The sequence below is a fragment of the Streptopelia decaocto genome, assembly GCF_964273445.1.
Source record: "Streptopelia decaocto genome assembly, chromosome: Z".
Classification (NCBI taxonomy): Eukaryota; Metazoa; Chordata; class Aves; order Columbiformes; family Columbidae; genus Streptopelia; species Streptopelia decaocto.
This window is the reverse complement of record NC_138657.1, coordinates 16,896,449-16,912,504: the sequence shown is the minus strand read 5'-3', so window position 1 is coordinate 16,912,504 and position 16,056 is coordinate 16,896,449. Positions and strand designations below refer to the sequence as shown.

Genomic DNA, 16,056 nt, shown 5'->3' with positions numbered 1-16,056 from the left:
ATACAATTAGACTTTGTTTATCATTATTGCATATCTTGCGGTTCTTCCGCTTAGTGTTTTACAAGTGCTTTACGTAACCTGTTCAAAACTGCATATCGTGTGAGTCACTTCGCCCAGGAGCAAAGGGAATTTGCCTGAATAAAGGAAACCAGCTACCCGTTTTTAGAGCATGCAGCCATGTACAAGCAGCATTGCTGCATCACTTTTGGCATTGGTTTATACCCCGCGTCTAATGTCTGCATGTAGGTGACTTATTCTGGCAAACACTGAAACCTTGCTACTGGATTTTTTGCTGCACTGGGACTTATGTTTTCAATGGCAGACTTTGAGCGCTTTGTACATCTCCTAAATTGACTGTCTGGTTTGCTGGAGCAACTACCAGACTTATGGGTCTCAAATTCTTTTCCTCAGAGAGACAGGGAGAAGAACTAAAGAATTTGGACTCCTGAAATTTAGGCATAAATGTTTTGAAATGGAGGAAAAATGAATTGAAAGCCCTGGAGTCACCTGAAACCCATTTTGGAAAATGAAGGGAGATCAGATTCAGCTTGGGTCAGAAAATAATTCTGATAGCAGTTGAGCTGGAAGAATGCAATGTGTCAGTGTCTCAACTGTTTCCTGGGAGACCATCCCAACAAAGTTGTTAAAATTACTCATAGAAGTACAAGAAAACTGCTTTCACCAACTTTGAACTGTAATTGTATAAAGAGGAAAAAAATGCAGTATTATCAGTTCCACTTGTTTAATGACCTAGCATTTATGCTAGCATTCAGCATAGTATGACAGAAGAAAGAACAAATTAGTAATAGGCATCTATCCGTGCCCGCCCCCCCCCCCGCCGATCCCAGCAGCAAGAACCAGAGGTGAGGGAGATGGGCAGAAGTCCACCTTCATGAACTGTGACCTGCAGCAGCTGGGCAAACAGCTGATAGAGAGAAAAACAGTGTCAGCTGAAGGAAGAGCGAAGGAGCACTGCGGCTGTGGGGACCCATGGTTACAAGTTGTGGAGAAACAGTAAAACTACTTAAATCAGTGGGATTTTCTAGTAACTCTATTTTTATATCCGTGTTTGTGATATAAAAGGAAACTGATAGCTCACATGTGGCAGCTGCAGAGAGCATGCTGAGATGGGGTAGCCCCCTTCAACAGAAGCAGCTACAAGAAGTGTTATTTCAATGGGAATGTGAGCACAGCAGGCACTCAAAAGAGACAATTGTAGTGCAGAAGCAACAGACTGACAATAACTGCCTGTACATCTTGAAGCTAATTGCAACTTCTCAGTGTTCAAAGAGAGGTCTTTTAAAATGTTACTGAAAGAAACCATGCTGTTTTTCAACAGGCATGCTTTTCAGGTGGTTTGGCTTAGGGGTTTGCACAATTTGTGGAGGCTTAGTGTCTTTTCAGGAATCTGGAAAAGACAGACTGTATTTGCATGGGAGTGATGGTGTGTGTGGGTTCATGGTACTTACGGTAACCACTATAACTGAAGAGCAAATGCTTATTTGTAGTAGAAAATTCATATCTAGCCTAATGCATGTGGCTTAAATAATTTTTATTACATTTGACCATGTGGATTTCTTTTTCCTTTTTTTTTTTTTTTTTTTTTAACTTCACTGAGAATGATTTCTGCAGGAAAGTGTCTGTATGCAGCTATTTACACCAGTCCAGTTCATTAAGTCCCATCAAGCAGCAGAGTGGGCTGGTGAGGGAGACCAGGCTTCTCCACAGACAGCAGCAGAAAGAAATTAACTAATGGCAGCTATGTTGTAGGAAACATGGCTACAGAGCAATGTTAATCAGTGGTGGCTTCTACTCAAATGCCTTTTTCTCCCTATCTGTTATGTAGAATTGTGGTAACCAGGTATCTCTACCATTTCATTAGGCAGATTTTGAAACCTGTTTCAATGACAGTAGCATAGCAGGTGGAGGAAAGCAAACATCCTGCCTTCCAGAGTGATAACAAGGTGGAGTTGCTGAGGCAGAGTTCATTTTTCGTCATTGCTTTATTGCACCTGCAATAAGACAGGTGTCTTCTGGAAGAATCACCCTCTTTGCCCCAGAATGTTCATAGGCCAAACTTCAGCTGCAATCAAATGAGTTATAAAAATGGAGAGCAGATAAACAAGGACAAAGTTTACATCCACACAGTCCTAAAGGACATTCCTAGGATCTCTGCTTTTAAAGAAGGTGAGAATATTAGTGTTAATTTTTTTTATAAGCTGCTTGTGGGGAATGCATAAAGAATTAGTAAAGACCAGTTGAGAGTTAAAAGCAGAATGGGAGAATAACTTTGTGAATGAGAGTAGAGGGGAACTTCCATAAAATTAAGTGAAGCCTGTGTCCTACTCATTTACTTTCTGCTGATGGTTTGTTAAATGATTTGGTATTGGTCTTTAATAGTACCATACAAATATAGGGGAAAACACAAGAAAAACAGTTTAAAAGAATTAACTTATTTGCCATGTCTGAAGTCTTTGTGCACCACGTACCCAGAACCAATCCTTTATCTTCACATCAGTGGTTAGTTAGGTTTTTCAGCCATTTACAACCCTCACACTCTCATGGAAATAATTATTGAGCAATGTATAATATGCTTTGTGGTAACAAGACTTTCAGTCTTGTTCAACCTGTTCATCAGTGTTCTGGATGAAGAGACTGAGTGCACCCTCTACTTAGTTTCACAGTCTAAAATTCATCAGCTGAAGTTGTTTATCCTGCTGATTATTCTCGTCCTTTCATTTCTTAGAGCTTCAGAAGGTGTTGGTAATAGGTTAAAAGATGCAAGAGCCACTGTGCAGTCACTGCACATGGTCAGCTGTACAATTACAGCTGATACGTGGACTTGGCAACTTTCTGAACCTCTGCATGAGAGTAATAGGAAAAAAAATATTATTTCAGTCTCTAAAAGAGAGAGATTGTGGCACAGAAGGTTGCTGAATTTATTGCTTGCTTTACAGCAGGAGAGTATTCAAGAGGAATTGAAAGAAAGGGGCTTGGGTTTGAAATTAGATTTTGCTGCCTTCATGGCCATTAAAAGAGGTACCTGAGTAAGGCAAAAATGCATGAGATCAGTTTTTTCATTTGCATTTGTAGATTCCCAAACTACATTTTTGTGGTAATGAAACTGATGAATCACGAACATTTCCCCTAAGGCTTGAGGAACAGCTTTTTTATCCTTCCTTGGATTCCATTATTAATCACAAAATAATAATAACAAAGTTAGACCTAAACAAAGTATTTGTTTTGAGAGAAATTCCAAGATTTGTTTTGTTTTCATTTTAAGGCTTGTGAAAACAAAACCTTGTAATTCGTAAGGGGGTATTGGGTGAACAGCCTTTGCTGGGGATAACTTAAAACAACGGTTTACAAAGAATTGACTTTGGGCCAGCAATTGGCTTCAGCATCCTGTAACTGCTATCTTTTTTTAAAAAAAAACAGTTGTTAAAATATCCTGAATTATTTCATAACATTGCTTTTCTGTTAAACCCGTTACTGTGATTGCTGCAGAAATGATGGGTGGTTACTAATACCATTCTTGAATAGGAGTAGAAATTAACAAGAAGGTGATGTTATAGGTAAGGTCTGCACCATACTAGTAGAAGGCCTTACATTCTGCATTCCGAAGACTCTAGGTCTCCTTTTGAATTAGCAGAAATCCTACAGATATTGCTTGTGAGCTTGAAAGGTGATCCAAACTTGGGTTCTTCAAATCATATTGTCAGGTTGCCTGCTTTATTTTTTTTTTTTAATAACATATCCTCTCTCATCCTGCCTGAGGCAGTTGGCAGATGAAGTTGATAAGCCACTGTCCATCACATTTGAGAAGCCTTGGCATTCCAGTGAAGTTCACACTGACTGGAAAAGGAGAAACATAAGCCCCGTTTTTAAAAAGGGAAAAAAGGAAGAGCTAGGGAACTACAGGCCAGTCAGTCTCCCCTCTTTTCCCAGGAAGATCATGGAGCAGATCCTTCTAGAAATGATGCTAAGGCATACAGAAAATAAGGAGAGGACTGGTGACAGCCAGCATGGCTTCACTTAGGGCAAATCATGCCTGACAATTTGGTGGCCTTCTCCAATGGGGTTACAGTGTTGGTGGATAAGAGAGGAGCAACTGATGGCATCTCCCTGGACTTGTGCAAAGCATTTGACACATTTGACATCCTTGTCTCTAAACTGAAGAGTCATGGATTTGATGGATGGATCACTCAGTGAATGAGGAATTGGCTGGTTGGTCCCACTGAAACTGTTGCGGTTAATGGCTCAATGTCCAAGTGAAGACCAGTGAAGAGTGGTGTTCCTCCGGGGTCTATATTGGGACTAGCACTGTTTAACATCTTTATTGGTGATGTGGACAGTGGGATCGAGTGTACCCTCAGCAAATTTCCTGATGACACCAAGCTATGTGGTGCAATCAACATGCTGGAGGGAAGGGATGCCATGCAGAGGGACCTTGACAGGCTCAAGAGGTTGGCCCATGCAAACCTCATGAAGTTCATCAAAGCCAAGTGCACAGTCCTGCACCTGGGTCAGGGCAATCCTGAGCACAAATACAGGCTGGATGGAGAATGGATTGAGAGCAGCCTGGAGGAGAAGGACTTGGGGGTGTTGATTGATGAGAAGCTCAACATGACCCAGCAGTGTGCTCTCACTGCCCAGAAAACCAACCATACCCTGGGGTGCATCATAAGAAGTGTGACCAGTAGGTTGAGGGAAGTGATTTTCCCCCCATTTGCTCCACTGTGGTGAGACCCCAGCTGGAGTCCTGCGTTCAGCTCTGGGAGTCCTGCGTTCAGCTCTGGGACCCCAGCATAAGGAGGACATGAATCTACTGGAGCAAGTCCAGAGGAGACTATAAAGATGATCAGAGCTGGAGCACCTCTCATATGAAGGCAGGCTGAGAGAGTTTGTGTTTTTCAGCCTGGAGAAGAGAAGGCTCCAGGGAGACCTCATAGTAGCCTTTCAGTACCTAAAGGGTACTTCAGTCCCCTAAAGAGACTTTTTACCAAGACCTGTAGTGGCAGGACAAAGGCTAATGGCTTTAAACTGAAAGATTGTAGAGTTAGTTGAGATATAAGGAAGAAATTCTTTACCATGAGAGTGGTGAGGCACTGGAACAAGTTTCCTGGAGAACCTGTGGATGCCCCATCCCTGGAAGTGTTCACGGCCAGGCTGGATGGGGTTTTGAGCAACTTGGAAGGTGTCCCTGCACATGGCAGGGGGAATGGTCTAGAAGACTTTTGAAGGTCCCTTCCAACCCATTCTATGATTCTATAATTAGAAGAATACAGCACTGTGTTATCTAATGCTCTTTCAAACATGTTCACTGCCACAGCAAGGGACTAAGATGGACATCCAGCTATGAAGCAGAAACTCTGTTTGCATGTGTATTGGTTTGATCAAAGTTACATAATTAGTGCTTTTGTTGGCCATTAATCATTCATGAATAGAGGCCTTTCAAAGAAAGAAAAATGCGAATCTTCTTATGACACAAAGCCAAATCTTTTTAATAGTCAAAGTAGCAGTCTAAGAATGGTGGTGGTGTTTGTTCCCACCAAATTGCCTGTTCTGAACCGTTATGCAAGTGCAGGTTCTGTTTGGTGTGCAGTCTCAGTTGTTTAGGAGCTGCACATCTCTGTCCTTTCTTCTCTAAAAACAAGCAGTCACTCAAGCATATGCTGTTCTGAGAAAGATAACAAGAGTAGTTTTGTTTACTTGAACCCTTTCTTATGTAATTCCCACTCCTGAAATGTGCTGAAGTAGTTCTGACCATGAAACTTGTGGTGTTCTTTGCTTCCACTGAGACAGTTTTTTGCTTGTCTGGTGGGTGGGAGGTAAAGCCTGTAAACAGACTCCAAATGGTATCATCAAACTGGTGAAAATACAACATGCCAAGGGAAGATAACTTTCTTCCTGATAGCCTTCTTTCCATTCCCAATGATTTTCTTTGTTCACCCTTTTCATCCTTCCATCTTTTATTAAGAAGAATTCCTTTCTTGACTAGTTTCTTATTTTGACTCAGTTCCAGCATTTTTTTTAATCCATCCCGCAGGCTTTTCTAATCAGCAGGAGAAAGTTGCAGAGATGGTCTCAATTTACATATATACAGTATCTGTCACTATTTGGCACTGTACTTCTGAACCTTTCTCTCCCTGGAAGCCCTGTTCGTTGAATTTAAGATGTTTCACTCTATGCGCATAGATTTTTCTATAGAGGTTTTTCTTCCTCATCACTTCAGTTTCTCTCTGGATTCCCCCCAGTTAATGCACCTCTTGCACTGTCTGTTAAGTAGAACTTAAAATAAATACATTCATTTCCAGAATCTGTATTTAAACCATCAGCCTGCATTGTGATGCCTTGGTGTGCATGTACAATCACCTGGAATTTGTGACTTTTATTCCAGAAGATAATGCAGTTATCTGAAGCAGTTTGAATGTCCAGTTAGATTGGAAATGTCTGAAGTTAGAAGCCAATGTCCAAATTATTTGAGCAGCTTGAAAAGTCTCAGTCTGTACAATCAGAGGGTTTTTTTTTTTTTTTTAGCTTTTGCTACAACATAGTGTTTCTTTTAAATCTTTTAACTGAAAAGTGGTCATCTTTCTGAGGTCTAGGAGGTAAATGACATAGCATTTTTATTTAAAAAATTATTAACAGTTTAGCATATAATCTTATTGATAAAGAACAGAAATCTATTTTTGACAAACTCATGCTTGAATTCTTACTTTCTACACAGACTGCTTCCTCAGCTATTAAAGGTGCTATCCAGTTGGGAATAGGATACACAGTGGGAAACCTTACATCAAAACCAGACAGAGATGTTCTTATGCAAGACTTCTATGTAGTGGAAAGTGTCTTCCTGCCAAGGTAAGGACAAGTCTATTCAATTTGTTTTCAATAGGATTTCATAGTGAAACTCTTAACTAGATGTTTTAAACTATGATTGTTTTCTAGTTCTAAAAAAAATAAGGCTAGAGTTAGTTGAATGTATGAGAATTTGAAAATTATCCTGTCTTTATGTTGTCATTGAAAACAAAAGTAGGGATAAAACTGGGAAGATCACACTTAACTGAAGATTTGAGACTTGTTTCTTCTAGAGAAGGAAAGTAATTGTGATGCTTTCAATTAAAGGATCTGTTAATTATATTTGGAAGTGATGTGTGGATCTGTATGCAATTTAGTATTACATCCAACATTCACTTGTATAGTTTAGTTTTTAAAAACTGAGGATAATTCTTGCCATTTTGTCCAAGTGTTGTCAGAATTTATGAAAAGTCAAATCCTGCAATGTTAAGAACAGTGTAAGAATTTACACCACACCTTAAAATTCTAGCCAGGACTAGCTGGCTCAGCTCTTACTAGCTGACTACAGGTTGTGCACCATTACTGCTTTGCGTCTCAACTTGTGTCACTGCCAAGTGGATGCTATAGAATTTATAAGAATATGTTTATGCTGATAAGAGAAATCAGTCAAGCCTCCAATCACTAATTTGGGGGCTTCAGAAGCTCAAGTACAGTGCTGTGTAACTTTTCCAAGTTCTATATGCTAGGAATGGATAAAGAAAGTTAAGGAAAAGTGGCTTTCAAAACTAGGAAAATAGAACTGTTGTCTGGGTTCTTAGAAGTGCTAAGTGTAAGTAGTGTCTGTCATTTCCATGAAGACGTGCAATGTATGCAGTATTCCCTGAATTTTAGAGTGTTTTCTGTGAGCTTTTCAAAGTTTGGTTCATGTGCAGTTTGAATGCCCCTTCATAAACTGCTTGCAATAATTTACAATCCTTAAAAATTACTGATGTCACTAAAACGAAGTTAAACTGACAACGTACAAAATAATTGCAGGCACTTGAATGTTGATCTCTCCTCATGTAAATTTGCTTGATTCATCTTCTGTTTTCCTCTGAATTGAGATATCTTACAAAGAGACGAAAATGTATTTCTTAAGTGAAATTAAGTTTTTACATTACTTTCTTTAGTTCCTCGTAGTTGGGGGTATTGTTCTGGTATTAACGATAAAGTTTGTGCACAATTTTGTAGTCCATATGTTTTCATACACTGTAATAACAAGATTTTATTTGCTTTAAAAAAATCCAAATTACAGCTGAGAAATTTCCATATCTTCTGATGAAGTTTTTATTGGTCTGAAAAATGGAGAGGGAGTGACCCATCATATTAGTGAAATTTGTGACTGTGACAATGATGCAAACTTCTGTACTTTGGCTGTGATACCAACTTTGTTGTTCATGGAAATTAAATGAAACATGCATTGTAAAACTGTTTTATTACATAGCACAGTTTTGGGAAAAATTCTCATCTCTACCGTTTTTAACATAGTTGTAAAGGAACAGGTAAAATAACATGGCTTGTAGTCCATAACATTGCGTATGTTTTCTCTCATGTGAAGCTCTCTCATGCCTATATACTCAGATTTCTCTGTTTTGTGTTGTTTTTAAGGGAGACCTGGGAGAGATCCCTCTGGCTTAAAAAGAAAACAAAGGCAGAAGGAATAACCAGTATGCACTAACATAAAACTTATTATAAAAGCTTTAGTAGCACCTTTTGGGACAGTTTCCTATAAATAAATAAATCATATGAGGAAAATTAGACAAATGAAAGTAATGGCCAGAGCAGCATAGTTGTGGGTTTTTTTTTTTTCATAGCTGTGTAGTAAGTAGAATTATATATGGAGCCTCTCCATAAAGAGCACTTGCTGATAACGTTCTCTGTGAAACTAAAATCTGGCTATCCCCCACATCTCTTAAAACCAAGACACTTGGTTTGTTATGTTAATCCACAGACATCAAATTTCAAGTCTTCCCTGTGTCTCAATGTAACATGCACGTTCTCCTATCTAAAATGCTTTCAGTCCAAAGTGGTATTAGTTTCTATAAATTGTGATAATTTAGCAAGGCACATAATGATACAGGCATCTTTCCTTACTGGTTGTGGGTGTTGGGATGTTGAGTTTTTCATCTTGTCATTATGTGGATTGCTCCTGAGTCGTATCTGTAGGTAGTTTCATTACCACAGTTGGAGGTAAAAGGCTAAGATTGTGTCTTTTTTCCAGATAGGGCTGTGCTTTCAAGGTGCTTTTTCCTGGGGTGGTACCCACATGTGAAGGCAGTGTTGTTAAAAGTCATTACTCTAATGACTTTTTTTTTTCCTTTGGATTGGTCTGGGTTGAAAGCAATTAGTTGAAATTAGTTACAGTGCCAGGTCCAGTGGGCCTACCTCGATCTGGAATCACCCTGGAGCAAGCAGAAGTTCAGCTTTTTGCCAGATGTCCGCAGCTGGAGGAGAACCTGACAGTGCAGCAAGCATGGTGCTGCAAGCAGGTGCTTACTGAGCAAGGAGCAGCATGTTTCCGCTTGCTCTGGGTATGCACAGTTCCACTGCAAGCCCAAGCAGGCCATTAGTGGAACTTGCCATTCATTGCAGCCTATTCACAGCAGCCTGCCTCTTCGCAAGCTGTCCTGCTCCACGTTCCTCCCATGTTTTCCCACCTCTCCCCACGCAGGTGTGCAGCCAGGTGAGAGCACAGCTGTCCTGCAGAGCCGCGGCACACCTGCTGCTCTGGCAACAACAGCAGCGCTCTTACGGCGGTGGTGATAAAATAGACCCGAGCTAGTAGAAATGCAACGAAACAGCAGCCTCCGTGCCAGAGAGCAAAATAGTGTTATCCATGCCCTTTTACTGTTAGGAGAAAATTGCCAGCAGTTGTTTATAAATTTTATCAGTTGCATAAGATAAATAGTCTCCTTGTATCTCTGGGCCCATGAAGTAAACCTCAGCACCACCTGTACCCCATAGCAAAACACTTCCAGCAGAATTCAGGATTCATGAATGAGGGAGAAAAACAGCAAAGTAAAAAAGTGACCTGTTCAGACCTGAACATAACTGCCCTGCTTATTGTGGCCGCTACTGATGTAGATCAGGAATAACTCTATGGATTGCAAGTTATGCCTGGTCCAGAGTTACTTTGTAACTGGGTTAAATTGTCAGAGTTTAGCACAGAATGATTTAGGTATTTATTTCAGGATGTGGTTTTGAGTGTAATATGGGTATCTCTGTACAGTGGGTGGGTTTCGATTGCAAAGGCACTTGCTTTCATTCATACATTGTAGTGGTGGAGGGGGTTCAAAACTGCCGTTGTCACTTTCTGCTCCACATTGTGGCATTCCTTTCATCCCTTTTTATTGAGCTGCCCAGGAGTTTATCGCATGTGGCTTTTGGGCACTAAATGAGGTATTATTAGGGGATTTTAGAAAGGAGTTTTTTGAGAACCACCGTCCAGATGGAGTTTAAATAGCATGATGCAAATATGCTCCTTGGACCGAGAAACAAGTATAGTCTGCAGTGACCCAGTTGATTCTGAAGATAGTGTCTGAAGTTTCTGCCCAGATCCCTGAGTAGGGTGAAACCGCAGGAGGAACTATTGCAAGCAACCTGTATTTGGAAACCCAGAAACAGAGTTGCTTACCTGGTGCTGCAGCAGCAGTGGCTGGAAAGTTCAGTGGGAACGTTTTGTGTCCTGCCAGTGCTCTGTACACTTTGTCCCGTGATTCAGCCATGTGGGCCATATTGTGCTTCATGCATTGTGCTCTGTGCTCCTGACTTCCTTGGTTGGAACCAGTTCATTTTGTGGCAGCACGTTTTGTTTCCAAATCGATCATTTGTGCAATGTGGCCACAGCAGTGTCTTGACAGCTTTTGATTGAAGTGTGGAGCTGGCTCCAGGTAGTGTGGCCGTGGTTAGAAAGGCTTGTTGCTGAGCTAATAAGCCTCGCTGTTTTAGGCAGGAGTGGCAAGCTGGTGGCTGGGCCGTGGGGCCGTGCAGCTGCCTGTGAGCTGGCAATGTGGGCAGCTGGCTAAGCATTTCCAGCAGGCACATACTGAATAGGCACATTTTCTGTAGTGATGCTTGACAAGCAAAACAGAAGCTGCTCCACTCTGTCAGCTAACTGTGCTAGTCAGTCATATGCAGCCTCAGAAATGCAGAGCATTTGGAGCAAGGCAGCATGTTCCAGGCTTCATCTCTTTTTGTTTTCTTAGATGGATGCTGTTTCTAAGCACAGCTCTGAGTCTGACCTTTTTGCAGCAAGCTGTTAATCAGTCTTGTGCACTTCCTGTGCTAATACACTTTATTTTTAGGGTCTGAACCCTGCATATTGAGAACACTTGGCTGTGGTTTCTAATTTAACTAGTAAGTTTGTTATATGCTATTGACCTGAATGCACCCTGCAGCTACAGTCATCTGTACAGTAAACTGGTTCAATGGCAGATTGCTTTCTTGTGATGCTAATGAAAGATTATTCAGTGTTTTCTGCTACTTAATGTCAAAAGCTTAACATTGTATTACGATAGCATTTGGATGACTGTCCAAGTAAGTAGTCAAAAGTACTAGGAAAAGTCAAATCTTGGACATATTTTAACCGGTTTTGGTTTTACCCTACATCTTAAATCAAACGTGATGTTTTCTGATTTAGAAAAAAGAAAACTGACACTTGTCCTTGGAAAAATCTTTGTACCAAACTCTTCATAGGTTACCTGATGGGCTAAGTGTCTTGGTAATTAAAGAAGTACAGGAAACTCTGTAGACTGGGTGTGAATAGTACTCAAATGTTCACACTAGCACTTAGTTGTTGTGTAATTTACACCACTGTGTTTGTTTCCAGTTGGGCAGTTTCACAGCCAGATAAGAAAGTAGCCTTTGATAAATGCTGCTGCTTTTCTCTTGTTCTTCAGTTGCAGAGATGCACAGAACGACCCAACTTCTGGCACTTTTTATGCTTTGTGAGCAGAGTGATAGCGCAGATAGGAAGAACAGCTTCTGTCTGCAAAACAAATAGTATTCGAAGCGGAGCTACTGTGGCAAGAAAAGCAAAAACATGTTCATTATGAATTATTGGTCTTAGCTACTTCTGTTAGTGACGAATTCTTGGTAAACCTGTGATAACCTGGTTGATTGTGTGGTTATGTAGACATACTTAAACTATTTTAAGGTACTGTGAGATCCCTTGCCTTAATGGAATGTCTAGTTGGTGGTGAAATAGTCATGTCATCATCATAACAAAATGTCTGTGTATTCAGCTGTTACATAGGTAGAATTGGCGTGTTTTGAAGATACTTACTATCACAGTTGTATTTTAAAGCTGCCTTGCAGGGGACTGCTTAAGATAGCATATAGAAACCAAAAGTATAGGAGAAGATACTGTGGGGAAACAAAGGTATTACCACTGGACTTTATCCCACAGTGTGATAAAAACACACTCCTATTTGTACAGATAGCCATAATACCTACTAACATCATGTGGGAAACAGTTGCTTTACTGAAATGATATATAGGAAATGAATACACCAAAGCATTACTTGGTCTGTGAGTTTGTAGATTTTAAACACATTTTGATGTATTGTAAAAGAATAGTTTTATCCAAGAACAGTCAAAACTATTATCTTAGTTTTTAATATTGGGAACGTTTCATTTTAGATGTTTTATTTTGATTTGAAGATTTTAAAAAGCGTTGCTTCCACATGAGAGACCTGAGGTGTTCCCTCTCTTCACTCTTGTTACAATACATACAAGGAGGGTATATGTAGGCCCACAACTACAACATTACTATTTCTTTTGTGAACAACTATGTCAGAGCCTATTAACATTGCTCTGTGATGAAAGCCTGATACCAAGAGATTCAGCTGGCCTTCCCTGCCCCTTCAGATAGGTGTGCAGTCTCTTGAGTGCAGCCTGCCAGGGTGAGGCCATGGAAGAGAAAAGCTGCCAAGAAACACATCTAGGTGTCTCGTTTAGCAAATTTTTGCAAGCCACAGGGTTAACCATTAAAAATGCAATTAGTTTTAGGTCTTTTTTAGTTTGATATTGTGCCACATACACTTTAAATCAACCCTCAGCTTTTACTAAGAGACAGGTTAAGGTGCACATACTGTCACTTCTAGGCATGCTTGATTTTAAAAAAAAAAGTCTACAATTTCAGTATTAAAGCACACTTGTGTACTAAGCTTAACCTCTTCTTTTTTTTTTTTTTTTAATTCTACCTATGAGTCTTTTGCTTTTGTGTGGTCTTACAACTAAGATTATTAAAATACCTCATAATTTACAGTTGCTTCCTAATATTTCCAAAGCCTATATTGTTTGTCATAGTGCAAATGCAGAGACTTGAATTCCTCAAGATTGCCAGAACCAAAGAATGAAAGCCAATATTAAAAGCCTTTATATTTCCTTTTTTTAAACTCTGGTAGACATGTGACCTAAAGTATCTGGGAGGAAAATTGTACAATTACCTAATAGTTTTAATATAGAGAGTATACTTCTATTTTATCCAAAGCTTCATTTTGCAGATTAAGTTTTTTGTCAACAGTTAACAAGTATTTTTCTTGTTCAACTTCAAAGACATAATTGTCCCCATGAAACTCCCTCCTCTGATTAAAAGTTGTTACATGCAGTGCTTTGCATGTGTACTTTTATACAACCACACTGAAACACACTTGTGATTTGCACCAAGAAGATGTGGGGAAAAAACATGAAATAAATTATCTCCAGAGCTATCAGAGTGGAAGGTGAATAATTGTGTCTAAATAAGGTTGAGATGTATTTGCAGTAAGCATTTTGTACAGTGGAAACTCTCCCTTTCAGGTGAGAGCAAGGACATACTCAGCCACAAGAAATCTGAAGGTTTTCTGTGACTGCAGGAAATTAATGGAGCTGGGGGTGCTTTTTCCCTTGAAAGTAGCAACAAGAAAACCTTACCAACTTTCTTCCAGAAAGATAACCAAGAAATCTTAAATTTCTGTCAAGCTTGCTTGTTGCATCACAGAAGAGCTTACTGTTGTGATCCTGTAAACTTTTCTATCAGGCAGTAAAGCTGAAACTAATTAATATGTTTAACAAAAATGGAAGGGTATGATAAAAAGCTCTGGAGAGTTTTAGTAAAAGGGATTTTTAAGCTGATTTTACAAAGGATAAGGAAACTTGTCTGCATAACGAAATTCAATATGTTATCTGTAATAAAGTAAACTTGTGTGCTTTAACTAAATGGAATTGCCCTCTGTGTAGATGCTGTTCCAAAATAATTGCTCTGTTCTGCAATTACTCTGGAATTAGTCTCTACATGCTATGCATTACTGTTCATTTGCAGACCCAGTATTGGCCATTTTACTCCATATGCACTTGCAAAATGGCTTGGACCCATAGTATTGTTGCTGCAATCCTCCTGTCTTCAGCCTGGTGAAATTCCAGCAACAGTAGATGTTCTGGTATAGTAAGGACATCTAATCTATTTAATGCTGTGCTTTCACAAAAGAGGCTTTTGAGTTATGGGTGCAGGAGCAGATTTATAAAATTATTTATGTATTGAAAGGTAGGACTTTTTAATAAAGTTTAGGTGATTAATCTTCCCTGACAATGATGTGATGCTTCAGCATAGAACACTGTTCTGTTCTTGTCTGTGTCATACAACAATTAAATGGATTTGCAAATATAGCCCCACATTCCCATTATAGTATATGTTATCCCGTGGCATCCTCAAGTTGCACAAAAATGCAATGACGTGCATCCAGCTGTATAAAACGTAGTGTCAGAGAAGACTAGCAGTGTTCTGAGCAGCTGACAGACCTTATGAGAAAAAGCATTATCCAATCTTGACTGTAAAGAGAAACTACTATTGTCAGCCTAATACCCTGATGATTTTCATTTTTTCCTGTATAATAGAACAATAAGATACATGTGGATTTGATTTTAATGCCTTGGAGTTGTGATACAGTAGACTACAAAGTGATCAGATGAGTTCTTTGGGACTACACAGCCTTCACTAGCTGTTAACCGTGTGGTTTAGCTCTCCAAGAAGCAGCAGTATTCTAATGTCTTTGTATGTGTCCTGCGTCATCCACAACCGTCATTTTGTTTGTGATTGCCAGACAGAAACTGGGTTTTTTCCTCCTTTCATCTCAAGTATATACATTTCTGGAGCCTGAGAAAGCTTGTTCTCCCACTCACACGGTTTAATTAGAAGCAGTTCAGTTCTGGTGGGTTTTGGCAGTATCCATGCAGTGGTGGCGAGGTGGGTTGAGTAGACTTCTGTGGTCGAATTGTTATTAATGGAAGGTGACAAGTTCATATGACAGGCATTAATTGTACAGGATCAAAGCTCTTTAATATTTTCATGATATTTAATTTAGTCTTCACAGGAATGTTGCTTAGAGTTTACTATTTTTCACATCTGTGTGAATTCCTAGTTTTATTCATTTATCTTTTTTATATACTTTGGATAGTCTTATTGCCAAGCGTAGAGGTATGTGCTTCATTTCTGAACAAAGTGGTATGGGTAGGTGAGTAAAGAAGTCTTCAAGAGCTGATGTTGACCACTTGTGTCAAGTCTTGGATTTTGTACTCATCTATTTATCAGACTGTTTGGAGACTGATCAAACTGTCTTAAACTGTTCCTGTTTGTGTTGAAATCATAGTGTAGAGCTTTACTCTTCTGCTTAAAAGCCTTCTTTTGGTTTCCATTATTAATGATTCCACAGGCAGTTTTAATTATTTTTTTTTTTTTTCTGGCAGCATTTTGCATCTGACTTTCTCCTTTAGCTTTAACTGTGTACTGTAATCTCAAGATTCATACAACTGCAGCTTAATAATACAGTGAGATAGTAAATATAAAACTAGGGAAAGAGCTAAGGAGCCTATAACAATTGTTTGTTTGTGTTTGTTTTTTTCCCCATTTAAGAAAGACTGTCTTCCAGGCTGGCCATCCCAGTAGTCTTTGTGCCGCTTCTGTTTCGAATCTGTATCTTGCATGTAGCTGCATACCATTTCCCAGAATTCCCTAAATGGTCTGTACCTTGTGTTCCTGTTTAACCAATCTAGTGTGTTAAGCTAGTGCCGGTTTAGATTGGGGTGGGATAAAATACGTGACATGACAACCAGCCAAACAGAAAACCCCTTAAGGTCAGCAACGCCAGAATGGCTTTCCAATTTTGGACTGTACTATCAGGAAAGAAAAAGGTACCATCACTTCAGTTAGCCCGTGGTAGACGAACGCTGAGGATGCTGTTT

The 16,056-nt window shown here is 39.6% G+C and overlaps 1 protein-coding gene across 5 annotated transcripts in view; it reads left to right on the top strand.

Moving 5' to 3' along the window:
- The window catches only part of PIP5K1B (phosphatidylinositol-4-phosphate 5-kinase type 1 beta), a 121,225-nt gene that overhangs the window by 44,743 nt on the left and 60,426 nt on the right, over nucleotides 1-16,056 (top strand). For all 5 annotated transcript variants that reach the window (XM_082074248.1, XM_082074250.1, XM_082074249.1 and 2 more), the window contains one exon: nucleotides 6,731-6,861. In XM_082074248.1, coding sequence (XP_081930374.1) covers nucleotides 6,731-6,861 — 131 coding nt within the window. The remainder of the gene's footprint in view (nucleotides 1-6,730; nucleotides 6,862-16,056) is intronic.